At 39.0% G+C, this 23,848-nt stretch overlaps 1 protein-coding gene across 6 annotated transcripts in view; it reads right to left on the minus strand.

Annotated features, from left to right (window-relative positions):
• Fgf13 (fibroblast growth factor 13) overlaps positions 1-23,848 on the minus strand; it is a 509,820-nt gene that overhangs the window by 79,805 nt on the left and 406,167 nt on the right. For 5 of the 6 annotated variants that reach the window (XM_075957507.1, XM_075957503.1, XM_075957504.1 and 2 more), the window contains one exon: positions 1,232-1,342. In XM_075957507.1, the coding sequence (XP_075813622.1) occupies positions 1,232-1,342 (111 nt within the window). Of the gene's footprint in view, positions 1-1,231; positions 1,343-3,220; positions 4,162-23,848 lie in introns of those variants that run through there. The other variant, XM_075957506.1, reaches the window with a different exon arrangement.

Below are 23,848 nucleotides of genomic sequence, written 5' to 3' on the forward strand. Positions count from 1 at the left end.
GTGTGTTACTTGATGGCAGGAAAGTGCTCTGCTTCATTTGGGTAGTTGTTTTAAATAGAATAGTATGCATGAAGGAGTAACTAGGATTTGTTATAAAACTTTAATGTCATCACTGTAACAGAGCATTTGGCACAATACTGAAGAGCCTTTCAGTATACAGGGCCTCCATCCTAGGAGCCAAGAGATGTTTCTTCAAGGGTAATTGAAGGTAACTTTCTATTGAGGTAAAATTTCAACCCCCAGTCCAGGAAGCATTCTTTAAAGGTGTGAAATTCTTTAATCCTTAATACTGGGACACTTATCCATGGCTTTATTGTCTTCAGTAATGCAGTTCCAAAAGAACGAACTACAGAGAACTCCTTAGCAGCCAGACCTACTTTTCTCAGCTGTTTTCTCAGCCAACAATGGGAATATTTCTAGGAATTAACAAATCTGAGAGAAACGAATCCAAATTTTAGAAAACAAAGAATGAATTATGAGAACCAGGAACTTTAGGTCTCAGAAACAAATGAGTAAGTCTGCAGACATCGGTAAATTGCAAGAAGACCGCAATTAATATTGAAGGGGGCATTCTTTGTGTCTTTGTTTTAATTACTCTAAATAAATATTTTAGGCAAAGGTTACGTAACAAATCCCTTCAGATCACTGGGTTTTGGTAATTAGAAATAAAACTCCCATTTGATGCCTTTCCTTCTCGATTCAGCATTACAGTCTCCAGGTTAGTCTAAGAGAAATCCCCTTGCAGATCCGTGTAAGTAACTCAGTGTTAATGTATCAATTAGCCTTAGAGTTACTGGTATATGTGACAAGGGTAGGGCAGGAGCAAAAGCTTGTAACAAGAAAATACCATGGTGTGAAACCACTTCTGCCTCTTGGGATGAGACTCATTTTTAAGAGTGGAGATAGCATGCTATTTCAGGATTGTTGTGTGGGTGAGAAATTTTTCTGGGGGAAAAAGTAATAAAATCCAAAGGACAGCCATAAATCTATCGAGATTACCATGGAGATGACATTTGGATCAACCTTCAGATGGTGTCAACATTATTTGCTCTACTTTTTATTTTAGACGTGTCTGTGTTCAGCTTCCTGTAGGGGAGCCTGTGTAAACAGGGTTATGTCACATGACCAGATTTTGCATTCACCTAAGGATTTAGCAAGGTTTGTTTGAATGAAAAACTAAATAAAAAGAACCTAGTGTCAACAACATGCTATTTATCGAGCAGTCACTTACTGTAAGTGCTGTCCTCGTCTTTGGTGCCATCGATGGTGCCATCTGCCTGCAGCTGCAAGTGGTAGCCTTGTCGGCTGTATAGTTTGGTAACGATACCCTTAAGCTGAGGTTCTGCAAAGAGAACAATGGTTTAGGTCAATTCATGAGATTCAGGTTCAAAATTCTAAGTTCGTCTACAAGTTTTAGTGGGAAAAAAAATCAAACTATATTTTCAAAGAGTCCTCTGGAAGGAAAAAAAAAAGAAGCAAACAAATAAAAAGTTTCAGAATAAACCTTATAGTATCTGAAGAAACATTTGGTTTCTAGTTCAAAACACTGGCGATGCACTAGAGCTTTGGACAAAGCCCATTATTTGTGATAGCTGGTCCTTCGGCTTAGTCCTACTCCACCTCATTAGACACTCTGAATGGGTTGGTAAATGGCACAGTCTATCATCTTAATGATGTGTTACTTTCCATAAGGAAGAAAATATATAGAAAAATAATTTAGAGTAACCTACCAACCAGGTGCCAAAACCTACCAGCAAAGATTTCCTTAAAAAATCAGCACAATTTGTATAAATAATCCCCACCACTCTAAGAAGGTTATGTATCTAACCTAGAATCTCATCAAAGGACCTGTATCTATAAAACTGAGGCTTCCCATACAAGACAATGAGAAGGGGGCAGAAGAAACAGCCATTGCCATCCCTATCAGATCTGTTTTTGCTTATGGAAAATGGACGTGAAAAGAACAGTTTCTGTTGATAAGGAGAAAGGAAAATTAAATTGTACTTATTTTCAAATTTAATATCAAAAACATGATTACCCGAAACATAGGTTCTTGATTAAAATGATCTTCAATTATGAATCACTGTAGATTAATCAAGCACTTAATTTATTTGTAACAGCCATGATATCCACAATTTGCTTTTATTGAATACAGACACCTGCGCTGAAATAATATTTATTGGAGCCACATAAGCACCCATTTTGACTGCTTACGTCTTTTTAAAACAAGCCTGTTTGACAGCTAATGCATTACAAACTTCGTGCAAACTGAAGACGTATGCCTGCTTTTCCCTTCCAGGGTGTGTAGAGCACACAGAGAAATAATTGATCTATGAGTAGGTCTGCATTGCTGTAATACTTGTCAAGTAAAAGATAAGAAAATGGTGCGAACAATTCCTTTGGTTAAGAATGAGAAATAAGCTGCGTGCTCCCCCTGAAGGTCTACCTTGACGCAACCTGACAGACACCTAAGGCTCTGAATTTCTCCTGCCTTGGGAATGCCTTGCCACTCTTTGCACTGAAATCATTAAAAAGGACCCGCAACCTAAAGATGATTTAAGTCCCTTCTTTCCTCTTGCATTTAATGTCAAGTAATCAGTTTTAGTAGTCTGACCAGATTACTAAGATCTTTGGAGCAAGGTCCTAGAAATATTTCTCCCCTAGTCCCATCCCCCAGCAAACGTTTCAAAGCTGCCCCACAAGTCAAGTTTGTCCCGAAAAGAAATGAAATGCCTAAACAGTGGAAAACTCATGTCCCTTGGGGGTGGTATGTAGAGGGGAAGGGTCTGGGAGGCAGAGGTGAAAGCCAGACAGGGAGGGATTCCCAGCGTTTTCCAGGAGGGGTGGGCAATGGTGGCAGTCCTGCCACTCTCTTGTAATTTCCATACCACACGACAGCTTGTCTGAGTTATGCCTTCCTTGAGCCCACGGGCATGCACACTCATACACGCATGTGACATGTCTGAAGCTGAGGGCGCCCCTCCAGGGCAAGCTATGCTCCTGGGCTCTGTGCCTGTCCCAGGGCAGTTGCAATGCAGCAAGCCTGTTAACTGTTACGGAGGCAAAAAAGCAATCTCCTCCTCACGCACGCACACCAGCTAGGGGGCCTCTCTGCACAAGCCGGGCTCCCAACTCACCTACGCTGCCATGCTACCCCCAACCCCCTCCACAGTCGTAAAGTAAGAGAGGGGAAAAGAGAAAGGAGAAAGCCCCTTCAGACCTGGTCTCCTTCTGCGCCTCTTCTTGGAGCCAAAGAGTTTGACCCGGGAAAAGACATTTAACTTGTTTTTGTCGCAGCTGGTCTTGCCTTTGCTGGGGCTGCTGACACACTTGCAGGCGTTGGATTTCTCGCGCTCACGGGCTTGTCTCTTTTGCCGGATGAGCGAGCTGGCGATAGCCGCCGCCATGGCCACGACGCCCACCACCACCACTTCTTTGGGGGCCCCTCTCTGCCTTTGCCTCCTCTTGCTCCTCCGCTGCTGCGCTGCCGCCGGCTCGCGCCTTCGCCTCCTGGGTCTCCTTAGCCTGCACTTGCTTGGCCCGGGCTTCTAGGCACTCGGGCTTTAGTCGAGGAGGGGGCTCAGCATGCCGTCCGAGCTCCTCTGACGGTGGTCCGGCTCCCGCGCGGGCTCTGGCTGCCTGGGTCCGAACCGACGCCACAGCCCCGGGCCGGGATCGCAGGCGAGACTGGCAGGAGGAGGCAGAGAGCTGCGCTTGTGACTGCGTGCGCTCGGCCACTGAGCCCTGAGGACACTGTGCAAGTCCAAGCGTTCGGGTCGGAGTTTCGCGGCACCCCCCGCCCTGTGCCGCGTGGAGGGGGCCGGAGGAGGGAGGCGGGCGGAGGGAGAGCGCGCGGGCGGGAGAGAGGCCGCGGGCGCGGGCGGCTGGCGAGAGGAGGGAGGAGGCAGTGCACGGGGGAGCGCGCCCTTGCCCTGGCCCCTCCGGCGCTTCCACTAGTCCTTGCAACTTCTCGGCCCAAGGATTGGCAAAAGTTGGCCCGTGCCAGCTTTCCCGCAGGGATCAAACAGGTAATGGCCTGGCATCGTCGCTGTGGCTGCTGCTCTGGGCGCGGCACAGTCGCAGCACAGGAATTCAGTCGCTGCAGGCACCCTCCAGAAGAGCGCGACAGCCTGGCGGCGGCCCCCTCCCTGCCTCGGCGGCCCCTCCCTCCTGGAACCCAGCTACTGGCTCCCGCCCGCCTGCCTCCCCCAAACGCCCCACCCTCCACCCCCCAGGTGCAGAGTCCCAGTTCCCACTAACACCTGTAGGGGATCTAGACACTGCCCCACTGCCCAAACCCCTCTTTCCCCTAAAAGAATCTCAGGGAGAAAGGGAGAAAGGGAGGAAGTACTGAAATATGAGATAGTTGACTTGCAGGAGCTGAGCTTTACTGGGTTTTGGGGTTGGGAGAAGAGGGACAGGAGTGTAACTTGAGTGCAGATCTCAGAGTTAGCCTGAGCTTCAGGAAGTTGGCCAAACTTCTGCACCTGGCTCAGGTATAGCCCGCATCCAACCAGAGACCTGCGGAGGTATTTTGCATGGCGACACTTGTAGCCCTTCGGGAGAGGCCAGGGCTCCCAGAGGGGTTCAGCCCCCACCACTGTGGCAGCAGCAGGCACTGCAGAGCTGCTCCCGCACACCACGCTGCCACCCAGTGGTTTTTGCTGACTTTTCATTCCATGCCACTGTGTGCTCTTCAAAACCCGGTTTTCCTCGTTGCCCCCTCATCTGGCCATTTGCGAGACACGCAGCGAGCCTGGACATGTACCATATAGGCAGTACTGGAAAAAGAAAGCTCCGTTTTATCTTCTGTGTCCTGATTTCTTCTTAACTGCACCTCAAAACCAAGAAGGTTCATCTATCCCCCACCCCAAAATCTGGAATTAACTTTGCCTTTTGCTGGCTGTATTCGTATTCACAAATTCTTTCCTTAATCCTTGGAAATGCAGGAACAAAACTAATCGTCTATCCACCTCTATACCTTCAGACATTGTTATCTTATTATTTTATTTGATCTCTGAGAATAAATAGAAAGCTCCTAAGAGGAGGGCTGCTTTGCACTTTTGGTACTAGACCTTCCTATATCTTTTCAGAATTTAATTCACCCCAAAACCAATGCTCAGTTTGTACCCAAGGCTCCAAGAAAGGAAAGGACACATGAGAAAGGAAAGGATAATTTACAGGTGGGAAGAAACCCTGTTTTGCACCATTGTGCCTGAAATGCCTCCACAATTGGTACTTCTCTTGTTCACTATAATCCCATTTCCTGGCTCAAACCTCATGAATAGTCTACAGTAAGTAAAACTTCATTGAAAATAATTGATGAGTGCCTGGTTGATATTGATTCCAAGAGGAAAGAAAGGGGTCTCAGCTCAAAAAGAAGTACTGGCTTAATTTCAGGAACTATGAAGGGGAATAATTTCACCAAATCTAGATCAGAAGAAACCTTGACAAGGTTGAGATAGTTGGGATTTGGGATGGACTCTCCCTAGTACCGTATCCAACGACCCCTGTTTTGCAACTTATATCTCTTTGGGGATCCTTTTTCCAGTGTATAAAAAGGCTAAACAAGGACAAAGTTCTTATTTAGGAAAGTGATAGAATTAGGAAATGTTAAAATGGAAAGAATTGAAGGATATTACAGGGAAATGAGAAAAGCTTTCCTACACTTCTTTCCCCTCCTCATTTCTCCAGGAAAACTATTACCATTTGCTCAAATATCCACAAAATATCTTCAGAGTGCCTGTAGATTTATTGGCCGGTCTATGCTGGATATTGGCAGTAAACAGACCCCATGGTAGACTTCAGCATATATAACCAGGAGGCACAATTATTGTTATAAAGGAGTGAGCACAAATATGCAAAGATCATCTGCTTCCTTTCTAGTCCCTATCTACCACCAACTTCATTTTTTTGATTGATAGTTGAACTCTAGGACATGCGTACTCGGGTCCACTAGGCCAAAGCTGACAAGTTGAGCCCATAAGTATGTGCAAATGCTTTTTCTGCCCCAATCATTTTTTTCTCAACTATTTCTATAAATTGTATTTAATTATTGATTGGTTGGTTGGTTGGTTGGTTGGTTGGTTGGTTGGTTTTCTGACACAGGGTTTCTCGGTGTAGCCACAACTGTTTTGGAACGCATTCTGTAGACCAGGCAAGTTTTGAGCTCAGAGATACACCTGCCTCTGCCTCCCGAGTGCTGGGATAAAAGTGTGTACCACCACCACCCAGCTTATAAACTTTATTTTTAACCATTGCATAAAATATAAAAATTAAAACCATTACTGGAGTATCACAATGTTTTAATACATTTATGGACTGTGGAATGTTTAAATCAAGTCAAGATATGCAAAATTGTTTTTTCTAGCTTTCTGAAATATATAGCACATTATTGTGTATAGTCCTCCTACTGTACAGTGGCACAACAGAAATCTTTTCTCCCACCTAACTGCTACTTAATGCATTGAACAACTCCCCCCCCCCGCTTAATCTTGCTAATTCCCACACAAGAGGAGTATGAATGAATAAGACATATTTCTTGTCAGCTCCCAAAAGTTACTTCTACTTCTTTATATCCTCTACCTCATTCTTTCATTTCCACAGGAAAATATCTGATGTGTTGGTGATAAGACTGGAATAGGGTGTCTCTAATTTTATGTATTCTGTCTTCCTCCTGACCATATGCATTCCCCTCTCTCTTCCACTAAGATGTCTGTGACTGGATGGTCGGTTCAATTTGGAACATAAAGAAAAATATAAATAGCCTTGGAGATGGATAGTTGGCTTAGTGGGTAATAGTATTTGCTGTTATTGTATAGGACTCAAGTTTGGTTCCAGGTACTCATGCCAAACTGCTCATAGAGGTCTAACCCAGTCTTCTTGTCTCTATGGGAACCATCACCAACATGTGGTAGACACACAGACAAGCACGCATACACACACACATGCACACGCACTGTGTGCACGTGCACATGTGCATATACACATAAAAATTGGGTCCATCTAACTCATATTATCCAATTAACTATAAATAAAGCAGGCTTTCTTTATGCTCTCTTAACATGCATTTCTATTTCCCAGGTGCTTAATAACTCAAAGAAGAGCATTAATATCAGCTTCAAATTCTCAAAGAGGAATTTTACAAAAGTCCTATCCATCTCAGAAGGGCAAAATGAAAGACAGAATTGCAGCCCGTCCTAGAAAAGTCCATTTGTCTTTTCTTTGCTCTCCACTGCCATCGTAGATGGCATTTGAGTGGGAGGCAGAACAAGAACTCTCTTTTGACACCTGCCTTCTGAACCACCCTTTCTCCCGACTTGGTTTATCCGCAGCAGCTCTCCTCTGGGATTCTTGGATTCCCTTCAGATTCAAAGTTTGAACTCTTCTAGGCTATGTGGGTCTACTTTCCTTTGTTCCCCAACCAGTCTCCTATTCCCTGTTGCAGTCACCAAGCTCACTCCTTGAGCATGTTCAGACAAATGTGTTCTTAGCACTTTTCTCCATTTCCAACCCCACAGAATTCTTTTCTGCACCCTGCTAGTCAGGAGACTAACTGACCATGTGCCTTTGGTGGCTGTGCTGTTCTTCTCATGGTGAGGAGTATACTCAGCATCAGTCACTTTCAAGTTGTATTCTTCAGCTCCCTCAAAGTCCATTACCATGAAATGAGTTCCCTTGACAATGTTTTAAACACAGCACTTCTACTTTCATCTATTCTGTGCACTGTGGCTCATTGTGTGATTTCTTTTAAAAATAAACATAAAAATTCAGCTACTAAAAACAGAATGTTGGAAAATGCCTGGGTGAGCTGCTCCTTAAAAGGCTTTTTAGGTCTGTGAGTCTGTGTATACCGCTGTTCCTCCAACTGCCTCATCTTTTTTCCCTTCCCTTCTTTACCTTACCAAAATATAAAGTATCATTGGAATTCCAAAGAAAATGGCTTAAGCCCTTTGGTTCCCCTCTCTGTAAGTTTATTTGAGAAGCAGGTTTGTGGTACTGTTTTTCAAAATTTATGGGAGTTATCAGAGCGTAGAACACTGATGGTTCTCTGCCAGTGTTTTTGGCAGGCCTCAGATGAGCTGTAAGAAGCTGAGGGGACCTGCTCTCCAGAGGCTTCTCCAGGAAACAGACAGAAACCCAAACAGATGTGACTGTGATGAACAAAAACGAGAGAGTTGAGACAGCCTAATCAGGAACAGTCTCAGAACCTTTTGAGCAGTAAGGAATTGGCTGTCTTTCTTCAACTCTGAAAATGAGAGATTTCAAACACCCTTCCTTTGTAAAGATAAACACGATGACAGCCACTTGCCAGTTCCCTCTCCCTCCCGTGCTCGCCCTCTTTTCCTCTTGCCCTCCCTTAACAGTTCATCCAAACCACTGCTTAGTCAGCTACAGGTCAAGAACTGCTAATGAGCTCTACAGGAGGGAAGGGGGTCAGATTTAAGTGTATTAGGGTCAAGCAAAACTGGGATCGCCTCATTCATCAAATAAGGTATGGGTGGTAGTTAGAAGACACAACGGCAAGAAACACATTGTATGTTCTCTCTAATTTTGTCAAAAAGCCTCCCCCCAAACCAACTGGATAGAAATACAGATAAGAAGTGGAGAAGAGCCTTTAGCATAGGTTCTTGCCACTTAACACTAAGCAGGGGAAAAAAAAACACAATTTAAGAAGATATTATCAATGTCATGCTGGAAATCTAGGTACAAAAAAGTGACAATTATATTCTATAACATGACTTGACACATTTACTAGCTACCAAAGAGTCTCTCCTAGTCATATCACTTGGACGACTTCTACTTCAGGCACAAAAGAATCCAGAACGAATTTTTAAAGAAATCAATTGGCTGTCTTTATTTGCATGCAGAATGAAAAGTCATAGGACCCTCTGCCTGCACCGCACTGGGAAGTTGGCTTGGTTTTCATTATATCCTTTCTCTGAGAGCGTTCTCTTAATACTTAAGCCATAGAATTTATTCAGGCCACCTCTGATTTATACTTAAAATCAATTGAGAAAACACTGATTAATTCTGATCCTTAAAAAAGAAAAATCCTATAAGCCTCATAAAATTTCATTGTTCAGTCACAATTTATGAACACTAAGATCATAAAAACCCTGATGGTATTAATCATAGCTATGAATCCAGCACCTTGCCATTTAATTAGCCATGCAAGCTGAAAAGCTGAGAGTTCAAGGCCTCTAGTTACCTGCTTGGCCATTTAAACAAGAGAATATGAAGATAAATAGCAGATTGCTGAGATGCAGATTCCTCCTTGATCATCCAAAGAGACCATAGGGAATGAGCCTTAGGTGTCAGTATGTATAGATTTACATTTTCTAGGAGGCCAGTATACTTTTCAGCAGTCAGATAGTGTAATTGATGACTGATTTTCCTTCTATGGAGGCTTGTATGACATAATAAACTCTTCTTCCATAGAGGTGGGCATAAAATATTCATAACACTACATTCATTCCTGGCTCAAGGAGCTAGGTTATCCAATGAAAAGTTATAGAAAAATAGTGGGAAGATTTGAAGAAAAAGAAGACCATCTAATTTATCTTCATCTAAGCTATTTCTGTAACTAAGTTTACTGGTAGAAGAAGACCTAAACCCATGACTTGAGGAAGGCAGGGTAGAAATTGTAAATTGTCAAATGTAAATTAATATTTAGCATATGGGAGAGGGCTCAAAAATCAGTGTAAAGAACATTGGTTTGATTTCCCACATTCTAATGGCACCGTGACTGGTTTCTATCAAGAAAATTCTTTTCGCAAGGGAAGGAGCAGAGGAAATGGAAGGATTCTTCAGTGCTTCCTCACTGATTTATAATACCAGACTAGTATTCTAGAAGAACCTGCTGAACTCATTAGAACTTAAGGAAAAGATGAAAGATACAGTGATAGCCCAATGAGAGCTATGTAGATGCCCTAAGTGGACATGGCACTTTCTGCTTTAAATTATTTTACTCAAGGTCTCAAATATGTTAGAACTTGGTAGATTCAGTGGATATAAATGAACAAAGCAAGTGCACTTTGAAAAAAACTATATAGTCGATATTATGATTGCCATTTTGCTGGTGAAGAAAGTGAAGTCTAGCGGGACTAAGTGTTGTATCAGTGGTTCCCTGGCAAGTACCCAAGTGGCAGTGCCAGTATTTAAACTAGGAATTCTCAGCCAATAAGATATTTGTGTACAAGGCTTTCCTCCTTGGCACTGGGTCTGGAATTTGGATTGCTGAAGTAGTGCCTGGATATGGCTCTGTCTTGGCTTGGTTAAGTGAAGAAGAATATATCATATTCTCAATTGAATTGTGTTTCTTCCTTTGTTTGATAAGAGTGAATTTTAAAATAAATAGAAATAAAAATAACACAGGCAGGCTATAACCATAGTTCATAATACTTTTACAATAATTTCTTTGAGTGGTACTTGAAGAAAACATCACTTTTTCATGAAAATTTGGTTATTATAAATCACTGCTTAATGTCATTCTGGGGATTAGCAGTCCAGGAAATAATTAGACATTAGGATGGATCTGTCCCTGGTAATCCAGGGCTTTTGAACACTATAAGACCCACAGAAAATTTCTCAGTCTTTATCTCCATCACCACTTAGCAGAGACAAGAAGTTAAAGCACTCCCATTTCTCTCAGTTCTTTTCATACAGGGAAAACTGGCTTTCCACAGTGTAAGCTTTTCTGTGCCATCTGCTTTCAGCTACAGGAAGCTTGGGTTCAGCCAAAAGAGAGAAAAATATTACACACAGACTATTTACTTCCATGGTTGGAAGCCCATGACTATCCTTTTGCAATCAGGGGTTTCTCCAGTATCCATTTTCACTAATTTGCTCTCACTTTTTCCTTCTGACAAACAGCAAAAAGCACAATCAACTGATTGAATTTAGTTAGTTAGTTAGTTAGTTATCTTGCAACCACTAAAGACCTCAAGCAAGTTTTAAACCAGCTTTCATAACAGAGGATGGATGCTCACAATGGATTCCATTTTTAGAGAAGAGATCAAGGGCAAGATATCGCTTTAAAAAATTTGATCAGGGAACCCTGATTGCTCTTTGGGCTGACGAGGGAGGGGGATTTGGTTGGGGGAGGGGGAGGAAAATGGGAGGCGGTGGCGGGGAAGAGACAGAAATCTTAAAGAAAGAAAGAAAGAGAGAGAGAGAGAGAGAGAGAGAGAGAGAGAGAGAGAGAGAGAGAAATTGATCTGAACCATTTGTTCACTCTTTCATTTATTTATCCATTCAATATTTACTTATAATTCTTTGCCAAGTACCTAAGGAATGTTAAGATACTAATATCTACAACCCATTGAGTATTAACTTTACCGTAGTTACTACTCTAAGTACTTTATTTGCTCATATAATGTGTACAATAATATTAAGGGTTTAAACCCATTCTCCAAATGAAGAAATTGAAGCAAAGACAGTAACTACTTTGGTCAGTTCGGAAGTGACAAAGCCAGGATTTGAATTCATGCATTTTGACGTCAGGTCCCTCATGCTCTTTGCCTCGTCCATGACTGTTCCTGGCATCAAGTGAAGGCCAAATAGAAGTTCAAAAGTAATTAAAACGCAAACATAAGAAGCACGAGCGTCATAGATACTAATAGTTACAAGCAAAACTATACTTAATGTCCAGTGTGTTGGGGGAAGAAACTCCTCCCAAAAATGCACAGTGAACACTGGGTAAGAGGGCAGGAAATATGTTCAGCTTCAGAAAACACAGCTCAGGACAAATCATGTTTAGAGAATGAGAAAACTACCTAGCTAAGTAATTTTAATTCTGTTCCCAAACTGTCTGGATTCTGTTTTCCAGGTCATACATATTCCTCTCTGCTGAAGCAACGTAAGAAACTTTGGGGTTTTTTTTGTTCTTAGAATTGAAACACATGACAGTAAGCTGAGATTATTGTGTAACCTTCTCCAGTAGTGTACTTCTCTGAAATGTTGATTGTCATTATGGCCAGGAAGCAGCCTAAGGATTGTGGGAAATTGATTTGTTATGTGGACATTCTGGTGTCCATTTGTGAATTTTCTTTATCTTTCTTGTAAACCCATTGTTTTTTCCACAGAGCTCAGTTCAGTTCATATTCTCAATAGTTATCCTTTCTGAGGACTGGAAGGGGGTTGGGTGGGAGGAAGGTGGGAGGCAGAAGGAGGAGGGGAAGGAGGGGGAACTGTGATTGGTGTGTAAAATGAAAAAACCTTTTAAATAATAATAGAGAATATCAGCAAATAAAAGATATATGCTTGTTATCAATTTGTTACTGTCATCAATACACGGTTTAGTATCAATAATCTCTTTAGAAAGATGCTAATCAAAAATAAAATTACACTGTCTTGTATACCACGGTAACTAAGCCTTTCTTAAGAAACAGTCGACCATGGTGACTGATATTTGCACAGGAGTATCATCAAATATTTTTATTATAATAAAAATTTAACCTAATGATTAAATTGAAATTGTCATAAAATAATTGTCTAAGTCAATTAATCCTGGCGATGTCTCTATGAAGATTCACTACTCTTATTGCAGAAAGACAACTTGGATTTGATTGGTATTTAAGCATCGAGGAGCTTGATAAATGGCTCATTAGTCAGGAGGATTGACTGTTTTGCCAGAGGACTTGGGTTTGATTCTTAGCAACCATATGGCAGCTCATTGTAGCTCTAGTCCCTTGAGACTGAACACCATCTTCTGGCCTCCTTGGAAAAAGGCATGCACATGGTGAATAGACATACATGCAGGGAAGCAGCCAAACACATAAAAATAAGTATAACTTACAAAATAAAAATATTGAAAACATTAAAATCTCCATATTCATTGCATTTTCTCTTCTTTACGATATTACCTACTTTCATTTACAGAATACTGTTGTTATTTGATTTGAAAAAGAATCCTTAAAGGAAGCAGTAATGTCCCCAAAAAAAAGAAAATATAGTATTTGGGATGTGTGTGTGTACGTGTGTATGTGTCTATGTGTGCTTATCTGTTGCATGTATGCACATTCCCTGCAAGTCTCAGGCAACTGTCAAGCCAACACCTTAGTTCAGATACCCACTATCCTTGAGGCCCTTATTTTGTATTTAGTATTTAGTGTAATTTTATTTTATATCTTAAGCAATTCTTCCTTGAAAATTTAAAAGTTACTAGAGAGAGGACAACTAGGATATAGTTGATATTAGAATATCTTGACAACAGTTTTTATTTTTTTTCCTATATGTCTTGGGACTTTCAATTATTTTTTTTTTCATTTTTGGAAAGTTACCCATGAATTGTTGCCTTTCTATTTACTTTTTAACCTCATGTTATTCTTCCACAACTTCTATTTTATGTATATTAAACTTCCTCTGTTCTTCATGCTCTCTTACTCCTCTTGCTTCATTACATCTCTTCATCTTTTTATGAATAAAATAATGCATCACTAATTCTTTTAAGAGAGTTGAGTCTATCAGTCAAGTTTTATTTCAGTAGAATACACACACATACATATACTATACTGAACATTATACACTAAAATTGTATATGACTTAAAAGGATATATGTTTATATTTTACAATTTATAGTTTGTCTTTGCTAATATATCTTAAACACATTTAAGACTAATTTTCCTTCCACATAGCTGTGGTAGTTTGAATGAGAATGGTCTCCGTAGGCTCATATATTTGAATGCTTGGTCCACAGTTGGTGGAACTATTAGGATATGTGACCTTGTTAGAGGAGGTGTGTCAGTGGGAAGGGGGTGAGATTTCAAACGTCCATTCTATTCCCAGTTAGCTCTCTGTCTGCTATTTGTGGACTAGCTCTAAGTTCTAAGCTACTGATCCAGCCTGCCTGCTGCCATGCTCCCTGCCATGATGGTCATGAACCAACTCTCTGAAACTATAAGCAAGCTCCCAATTAAATGTTTTCTTTTATAAGTTGCTTTGGTTATGGTGTATGCAATAGGACAGTTTTAAAACAGTACATCTTGCTTGTGCTTTCAAAGTGGTGGACTTATAGGCATGCACATCCACATCCAGTTACTTCTCTTTCAATATATTTTGTGTTGCCTTATTTCCAGAAACTCACCTAGATAGGCTTTTATTTTTCTTCTTGCTGCATAAATCTGAGCATGGGTTTGGCTTGAGAAAGGTCTTTATCTGCAAGACTCCCAAGTAAACACTGGTTAGCCATTGATCTCTGTAATTTAGAGGTTTTATCTCTCAGTGTTCTGTGTACATTTTTAGTATAATTTTTAAACGTGATAATTTAAATTCAAGTGTGGGGTCTAATTTCTTAAACAATCAGTCCACCTATATTTTGTATCCCTGGACCTCGGATGTTGATTTTTTTCATTAACCAGATACTTCTTATTTCATCCTGCTCATATGATGAAAGCTCAGAGTTCCAAAGTAAGGTGATGGCTTCAGCTGAAATAAATACAGGTTTCATTTATTTATCTGTCTGTCTGTCTACCCATGCTTCTTTTAGTTTCTGCTACTCTTGGCACATCCATTAGTTTCCAATTCCTTCTTTCTGGCACCCGTAGCTTTTGATTTTGGCTTTTGAATTCTCTTTGTATTGTTAAAGTCCTAAGGTAATATTTGATCTAATGTTTCTGTGATTTTTAGAAATAGGTAAGCAAAAGCTGAACTTACTGACTAGATGTGACTATTCATTCTTTACTGCTTCTGTGGCACTAAATATGCTCTAATTATGATCGCATATAACTTTTATGTGATTAAATCTTATAACTGATCTGTAGACATTGCTCAGTCATTAAGAAAACTTGTTGCTCTCGCAGAGGGACCTGCATTCATTTCTAGCACCCATGGGCACCAGACTCTCACATAATAAAATTACGTACATGCAAGCCAACATTCATATCTATAAAATTAAAATAGATCCTTTAATCCTGTGATTGGTTCTCCAATAATTCACAAATTATTATCAACACTTGTAGGGATTAAACAGTTTTTCTTAAAATAGACAGGTATATCACTTCAATTGTTATCCAATATCAAACGGTCAGTCCTGAAAACATATCCATGAAAGTAACATTATATGGATTTAGCAGGTTGTGTTGCGGTTGTGTGGGTATGCACGTGCATGCATATGTTCATGCACACAGATTTTTTTTTTAAATAAGAGGAACTGAATTTAAAATAGAGTGAGGCAGCATATTTGGAGGACTTTGGAGGTAGGAAAGAATAAGAGGAAGTAATGTAATTATATCATAATTTCAAAACACAAAAATTTTAAAAAGTAAAAAACACATGTTATTTTAAAACATATAATTACATATTCTTGATTATGAGTTCTTTTTCTGGTTTCTCTACCATTGTATAACATTGTTTTCCCTTATAGTTGTATTTAATGACTGCATCTTTTACATAGTCCTTTGCATAATCTAAGTCTTTATGATTATGCCCTAACATTTCTGATTTTCTTGATTTCATGTGTCTATTCATTAAACATCTCCCCTGTGTAAGGCTGAGTTTTTGATATTTAGGAGTGATATAGTCAGAAGTGATCCTGTTTATATGGAAATTGAAGTTTAATTATTTTATACAATAAAATACATTGTGTCCCCCTGTAGCTATAAAATGTGATCATTATTGTAAAACAGAAGGATGAAACTATACTCAGGAGTAGTTCGGGGATTGGAGTGTCTAACAGAAGCCTCAAAAGGAAGGAATATTTTTTCTGACTCAAATTTTGATAATGACACTGATATATAAATAATTCAGGAAAGAACTACAAATACATGGTAACAACCAAAATTCTCCAGTTTTTTTTTTCATTAGGTCATTTGGCTCCTCTGAGTGCCATATATGGATATTTCTACTCAGCTCCTAGGGTAGAAAATTAAGTAAATTCAAAACTGAAGCAATGTCACTACACTGTTGCATTTCATTTGTATACTACTTTCAGGATGCATCCGCTATCTCAACTCAGCCAAAATTAGCCTCAACTCCCATGAGCCTTTCCCTTTCCTACTACCTTGTAATCAAGGAATAACCAAGGACTGCAGATTTTTACCTTCTTAATATCTCTTCAAAATTCCAATTTTTAAGACTTTCCTGTACTTGTATGAAATTTATCATAACCTCATAAAGGCCTCTTATGGCTCTTCTTTTGTCAGTGATCAAAGAGTTTCAAATATTCCCTTCAAATCTGATCAAGCCTTACACTAAAATGTCTTGAGTGCTTCTCCATTGTGTATAGTCATTCATTATCTGGCCCTAGATTTGTTGTTATGCTTGTTTCCTGATCTTTCTCCTCAGAGGAAGTATTCTATACCAGGATACTTCCTTTCCCTAAAGAATATCCATCCAATCCTTTGGCAACCCAATTGCAGTCTTCTTGTAAATTCTTTTTTCTCCCATCCATAAAACATAAAAGTCCACATAATTTTTTTTTAGACATTGTGTCCTCTGGGAAACCTTCCGCAACAACACATATGCAAAGTTCCAGCTTCTTCTTGTTTTTCCAAAGTGCCCTGTTTTTACAGTACTGGCTATGGTACTCATAAAATACACTAATCTATTTCTTTGGTTGTTCCCACTAAGCAATGATTCGAAAAACAAGCCCTGAAACCTCCTTCCTGTGTCTCCATTTCTAGAGTAGGAACTCAGTAAATAATATTGCCATGTGTAAGCTAATTAGCTAACTGATCCTTTGGAAAGCAGACAGGAGCCACTGGAACAAAAGAATGCAATACAGGTACATTTTAAAGAAGTGGGCTCTTGTATAATACAAATAAGACCATATAAAACTTTTTACCATGGTATAAGTACAAGTGGATGAAAGTAGTGTTCAGGAATTGAACTATAGAATTAGGACAGCCAGCTCCATGTAAAAGGGCATATGGAACAAGGTTACCATTGGTCCATATTATAGCTCTGTTATGTTGAAAATAATCATTTGGAAGTACACAACTTGTTAAGCTTTGATTAAACCCTCTAACAATCCTGTCTTTGTTTTATAAGCGTGAGAACTGGTGATGAAGCCAGAGTAGATTTGAACTGGCTCCATTTTAGATACCAGAAAACTCTCAACAACTTGTTTAACATATCATACAGTGCATTTATTTATGAACTGATATAGGGCTCATCTCAATCCAAAGAAGTAAACTGACTTACAAAATGGGAAACAAGAAACTTAATCTGAAATAAAAAGTGATACTGAAGTGAAAGTTAAGAGCTAAGAGTCAATACAGGAATCTGATCAGTTCCAAACTAAGGTTTGTGACTCCTCCTATCACACCCACTTTCCATCTCCTAAGACTGTCACCAGAACTCTGTGATGCTAAGAATGATAACTGGCGATTTTGTTGGCATTCACAAAAAATAAATAATAAAATAAGCCGCACTAACAAGTTTACTTCAGAAAGCCTATAGCCCAGCATCCATTTGAAAAGAAAAATCTCCCATCAGATGTACACACCAAAAACCTAATTCAACTGTGAATTACTGTAATTACCCTATTTTGACTACATACCTAACAAGCTCAAAGAGGCAAGGTGAAAGAAGCAGTTATTACAGAGAAAATTGCTCTGGCGGGAGCCTGGTTTTGCTTTGCAGATATATACGTATATATGAGGCAACTCTGTTTTTGAGGTAAATTTATGACCCCATAACATTTTACAGATATTCACATCTTCCTATATTTTGATGAGAAATTAAACAATAATGTGCTTTACTTAGATCCTCTGCCTCTAGAATTACAGTTACCATTTTCTTAAGGGCAGCACTGAAATTGAAAATTATAATACCTATAAAACCTCTCTAGTGCTGACATTTCCAAATCTTTTTTCTATCACAAACAAAATTAGAAATTGGAAAATATAACCTTTCTAGCCCTGTAGCTTTTTCACATGGCCTAAAAAATAAAAGACAGTATCTGTTTGAGAATCATGACAATAATGCAGCAATGATGATAACGATAATGACTATGATGGTGATGATGATAATGGCAAAAGTGACAGTTATAACGTTAGCAGCTGACGTTGTTCAAGTATTTACATTAAATCAAAGACTGTTTTAGATACACACTAACTTATTCAAGGCTTATACCAACCCTATGAAATAGGAACTATTATTACCTCCATGCCATAGATGAAGAAAATAAGGCCAAGTGAGTTCTAAAACTTTCCATCATCTTAGACAGTTTTGAAATTTGTTCTTCATATGGAAATAGTTAATCTTATTATTGATATGAAATTTAGATCAATATTCTGAACCAGGGTCTACTTTTTACTTTTTTATTGTAAAAAGAATTTATTAATCCCTGCCAAACCCTTCCATTGGCTGTCATGACTAATCCCTTCAATAGATCATATGCTAGATTCAGGAAAGTAAGCAAGCAAGCAACCCTCTCAAGTTATGGAATATTTCAGTTCTGCTCAGTAACAACTTAATTAAAACCTGAAGGAGAAAGGTCAACAGAAATATAAAATGTGATCTCAAAAGGAAGTAAATAAAAAGAATAGGAAGATAAAAATCACCCATGACAGACAGAAGAAAGAATAATAAAATGCAACAGAAATAGTGTATTTAACCCTTGGTTTTCATGAGTTGATTATTCTGGAAAACATATATATATATATATATATATATATATATGTATATATATATGTTATATATATCATCACTTATCAAGCATCTTCTCTATACCTGTTCCCATTACTAGGCTAGGTGCTTCTACTTGTGTTAGCTCATCTATTTTTTGTAATAATCTTATAAATATTGTTTTACAGAATAAGGAATTTAAGGCCTAAAGACTGAATCATATATTCAAACTGAGATATTTAACAAACAGTCCTAGTGAGGAAATCTAGAACCAATTGAATGTAGCTAAAACCCAGTATCTCTGGGAAATCCAATATGTCTGGGTTGGGATTATATTATACTAGATTATACTATATTCTAGTATCTTGATTCTCTACAGGAAATGAATAAGATAAATAAAGAAGACTTGGGAAGTACCAGATTAATGTTCATTTTAATAAAGCCTTTTATAAACAGTCCAAACTATTCAAAAGTAGATGACACAGTCTTATCTTGAGAGGTAATCAGTGCATTTGTGCAGAGAGGCAGGTGGAAGGTGTTACACAGACTTGTGCCAGTGCTTACTAGGTGTCATAGAAGGGATTATTCCCTTTATTGAATGACCGAATCATGTAATTGTGTCAGCAGAAGTTCAAAAGAGAGGAATTAGCAGGGTACTTCCAGGGTTTTAGAGACTGAATTTGGTCAAATGATACTTTCAGGACAGCATTTGTAAGGAAGCTCTCACCAATTCTTTGCCAAATTTGTGAATAAGGTTAAGTTGTTGGAAGTCAGTGATACTGTCATTAAGATACATCAACCATGTGGACTGACTGTTAAAATACTAGAAGGTTACAAAAATGAAGCTTAAAATATTTTCAGAGATCAGAGAAGAGTACTAAGACAAGATGACTAAATTTATTGTGTTATCCTATATAGACCCCGGGATAGCACCAAAGCGATAGTTGCAAAATTGAGAAAGTCTGAACAAAGTATGGCTTAACTTATAGCAATATTAATTTCTTTTTTTGAGACAGGGTTTCTCTGTGTAACAGTCCTGGCTACCCTGTTACTAGCTTTTTAGACCAGGCTGGCCCTGAACTCACAGAGATATATCCATCTATGCCTCCTTAGTGTTGGAATTAAAGGCATGTATCACCATGCCTGGTATATTAATATTAATATATTAGTATTGCTATATGTATTGTAGTATACAAGATATTAACTTTGGGGGTAAACTGAATGAAGGGTGTGTTTGGAACATGCTGTATGATTTATACAACTTTTAAATATTAAATTATTAAACATACTCAGTTTAATAAAAATCATTTTATTACACCATTGTTCCTGTACTTCATGGCTTGCTTCACATCTATTATGTGATAGCTCAATATGCTTTGTGATTTCTTATTTGTTTGATCTCTCTGACGTGTGTATTAGAAATGTGTATATACATGTGGAGGTCATATGACAATCTCTGGTGCCAGTCTGTGACCTTTACCTTTTTATTCCAATTAATATGCCAGGCTAGCTGCCCCATATGCTTCCCAGAAGTCTCTGGTCTCTACCTCTTCTATTGTTGTAGGGGCACTTAGATTACAGACAACTGTTACAGCGCCTGGTTTTATGTGGGTCCCGGGAATCAAACTTCCAGGTCCTCACGCTTGCCTGCCAGCACTCTACCACTGGATCATCTTCACAGACTGACTTTTTTGTTGTTCTTCCTTTGTTTTGTTTTAATCTTCACCTGGAAGCCTCCTCACAGGTTACCTAGTATAAAGTGTTTCCACTTAACACAAAGAAATAACTAATACTATTTTATGGTATTGCAGCAGATGGCCTAAGATAAGATCATTTTTGGCTACTTTTATGATTTTTCAAGGTGAAGGGACTCCTTTCAGCATACAAATAATATAGTCCCATCATGACTATAGGAAGAAGAAGACTTCCCATTTGATCACTTACTTCCTATAGTCCCATCATGATTATAGGGAGAAGACTTACCTGCTTTGGTCACTTACTTCTTAAAGCAGCAAGTCAAGATTGGTATCTGTCTTTTAAGCAGTCATGGCCATTAGCATCTTGAAATCAGAACAGATATGATTACCCTCAAGAAACCTTCACAAGTTTACAGGGCACATTCTAGAGCAAAATATAGAGTCTTCTCAAGGGCATGAAAAGAGTTAGCAATTGCTCAGAGTTGGCGTGGGGTGATGGACTTGTTACAGTGGAGGTACAAGTTGTCCATATTTCTGTAAGAAATCCTACTTAACTTCATTGTTTAACTAAGGTAGATGCAGGTGGAATTGTTTCTTTGGCCACTCATAGATGCCCCTACCTATGAGTTGAATCATGGTTTGCTCACATCTTCTTTCTAGAGGATGGTACACTATACCCATGATACCGTTATGTACTAGGGGCCACAACTATCTGGAGATGACAGTCAGTGCACAAGAAGTCAAACGAAGCTAAGAATGGCTTCTTCATGTCGCCAGGGGAAACATCACTCTTATTTTTTTAAGCAATGCCATGAGATTTCTCAACATTAAGACTGCCAGCACACATTATGAATTTCAAATCAACACATCTTCAGAGGAGCCAGACACAGATGATGTTCACGATTTTAGTAGATAAATTACTTTTTTAGGGCAAACAGTATTGATAGCAGAATGGCTTCTTTCCTAACTGAGAGTAATTGGCATGTCCTTCTGTGCTCAGGAAACTTGACTTTCCTAAACTGCATGCAAAAAATCCATATGATAATGAAAAATAATAATTGAATTGGCACAAAGCTGGTGGACAGGCATGGCCTAAATTGGCAAAAGTACACAGATGACTTCCAAAACATATAGATCTGACACTTCTTTGAATTGAATAAACCTGCCACTAATCAGTAAGATAGTAGTTGTGGGATGTGATTATATAGTCACAAATTATTTATAAATCATAATAGCTATTCCATCCTATTGGAAAAGATCATGAATTGTGATGTTCCAGATCAAGGATACAACTTAATGAAGAAGGTGACAGAGGGTTATGAATATGGATATTGGAATGATGAAACATGAAATGGAATCATTAATAACATGTTAGATATATGACCACAGAGTGCTTTTCAATTTATATTTCTCAACATATTGTATTGTAAAATTGTATTGATAATAATAATAGTATATACCTCCCAGAGTATTCATAGCAAATAGCTTTTAATATATGTAAAGACCTAAGTATCATTTGGCATGTAGCAAATAACCTTTAATATATGTAAAGATCTAAGTATTATTTTCAACTCAGTGAAGAAATACTCAGATGAGGTCCTCCAGTGGTCTCCTACCTACCCAGCTTACCCTAGTCTTGGCTTTCTGAAATGGAAAAGTTAAGTAAGAAATACATAAAATACACTTGCTAAATGCGGATGCTGGTTAATTTTTGTCAACTTGACATAAACTAGAGTCATGTGGGAAGAAGAAATTTCTACTAAGGAATGCCCTCCACCAGATTGGCCTGTGTGGACATAGTGGGGGCAAAAATTACTGATGTGGGAGGGCCCAACCCACTGTGGGAGGTTCCATGCCTGGATACCTGGTCCTGCCTTGAATATACGTAGCTGACCTCCTGTGTCAACGCAAACAGAATGGAAAAATATCTTCACTAAGCCCACATCGGACAGAGGACTGATCTCCAAAATATACAAAGAACTCAAGAAACTTAATATCAAAAGAAAAAATTATCCAATAAAAATGGAGTACAGACCTAAACAGAGAACTCTCAACAGAGGAATCTAAAATGGCTGAAAGGCACTCAAGAAAATGCTCAACAGCCTTAGCCATCAGAGAAATATAATTCAAAACAACTCTGAGATTTCATCTTACACCTATCAGAATTGCCAAGATCAAAAACACTAATGACAGTTTATGCTGGAAAGGATGTGGGATAAGGAAAATACTCCTCCATTGTTGGTGGGAGGGCAATCTTGTACAGCCACTTTGGAAATAAGTATGGCAATTTCTCAGATAGTTAGGAAACAATCTACCTCAAGACCCAGTAGTGCCATTTTTGGGTATATACCCAAAAGATGTTCAATCATACAACAAGTACATATGCTCAACTACGTTCATAGCAGCATTATTCATAATAGCTAGAACCTAGAAACAACCTAGATGCCCCTCAACTGAAAAATGGGTAAAGGAAATGGTACATTTACACAATGGAGTACTACTCATCGGTAAAAAAAAATCATGGCATCTTGAAATTTGCAGGAAAATTGATGAATCTAGAAAGAAACCATATAGAATGAGGTTACCCAGGCCAAGAAAGACAAATATAGTATGTACTCACTTATAAGTCACTTTTAAACATAATGCAAAGAAAAACAAGCCTACAGTCAATAACCCCAGAGATCCTAGAAAACAAAGAGGACCATAAAAGAGACATACATGGATCTACATAGGAAGAAGAAAGAGACAAGATCTGAGTAAATTTGGAGCAAGGGGGTCATGGGAGAGGGTAGAAAGGAAAAAGGGGAGGAAGGAAAGACTGCTGTAGGACAATGGTCTAATGGAGGAAGGTTATTGGTTAAGTAATAAATAAATTGTTTGGCCCTCATAGGTTAAAATATAGGTGGGAGGAGTAAACAGAACAGAATGCTGGGAGGAAGAGGAAGTGAGCTCAGACTCAACAGCTCTGCTCTCTGGAGCAGAGACGCCATGCTCCCCTCTCCCAGGCGATGAAGCTCCGACCCAGGATGGACGTAGGCTAGAATCTTCCCTGTAAGACCGGTGCTACACAGATGATTAGAAATGGGCTAAATTAATATGTGAGAATTAGCCTAGAAGAGGCTAGATAGAAATGGGCCAAGCAGTGTTTAAAAGAATACAGTTTGTGTGTTGTTATTTCGGATCATAAGCTAGCCAGGTGGCCGGGGTGCTGGGGACGCAACCCCACCGCTCCTATTACTACAGACATTATGTTAAAATGTGTAACTCAGGCATGGGAAGGCAAGTACTATATGTTCTCACTCATTTGTGAAAGCTGAGAAAATAAATTTCAGAGGAGTGAGCAGAAGAAAATTCGCTAGAGCCTAGGGAAGGGAGATAGTAGAAGAGAGAGGACAACAGCTACAAACAGCGATTAGAATATGGAAAAATATTAATAGTTCTGAAGATCTATAGTGCAGAAAGATATCGATTACAGTGTACAAGATGTAATCATATACCTCAATGTCGTGAGACAAGTTTCCTAACATAAAAATGATAGTTTGAGCAATGATAAATGCTAATTAGTTCATCTTTTTATATTG

The sequence above is a fragment of the Microtus pennsylvanicus genome, chromosome X, assembly GCF_037038515.1.
Source record: "Microtus pennsylvanicus isolate mMicPen1 chromosome X, mMicPen1.hap1, whole genome shotgun sequence".
In the NCBI taxonomy this organism is placed as follows: domain Eukaryota; kingdom Metazoa; phylum Chordata; class Mammalia; order Rodentia; family Cricetidae; genus Microtus; species Microtus pennsylvanicus.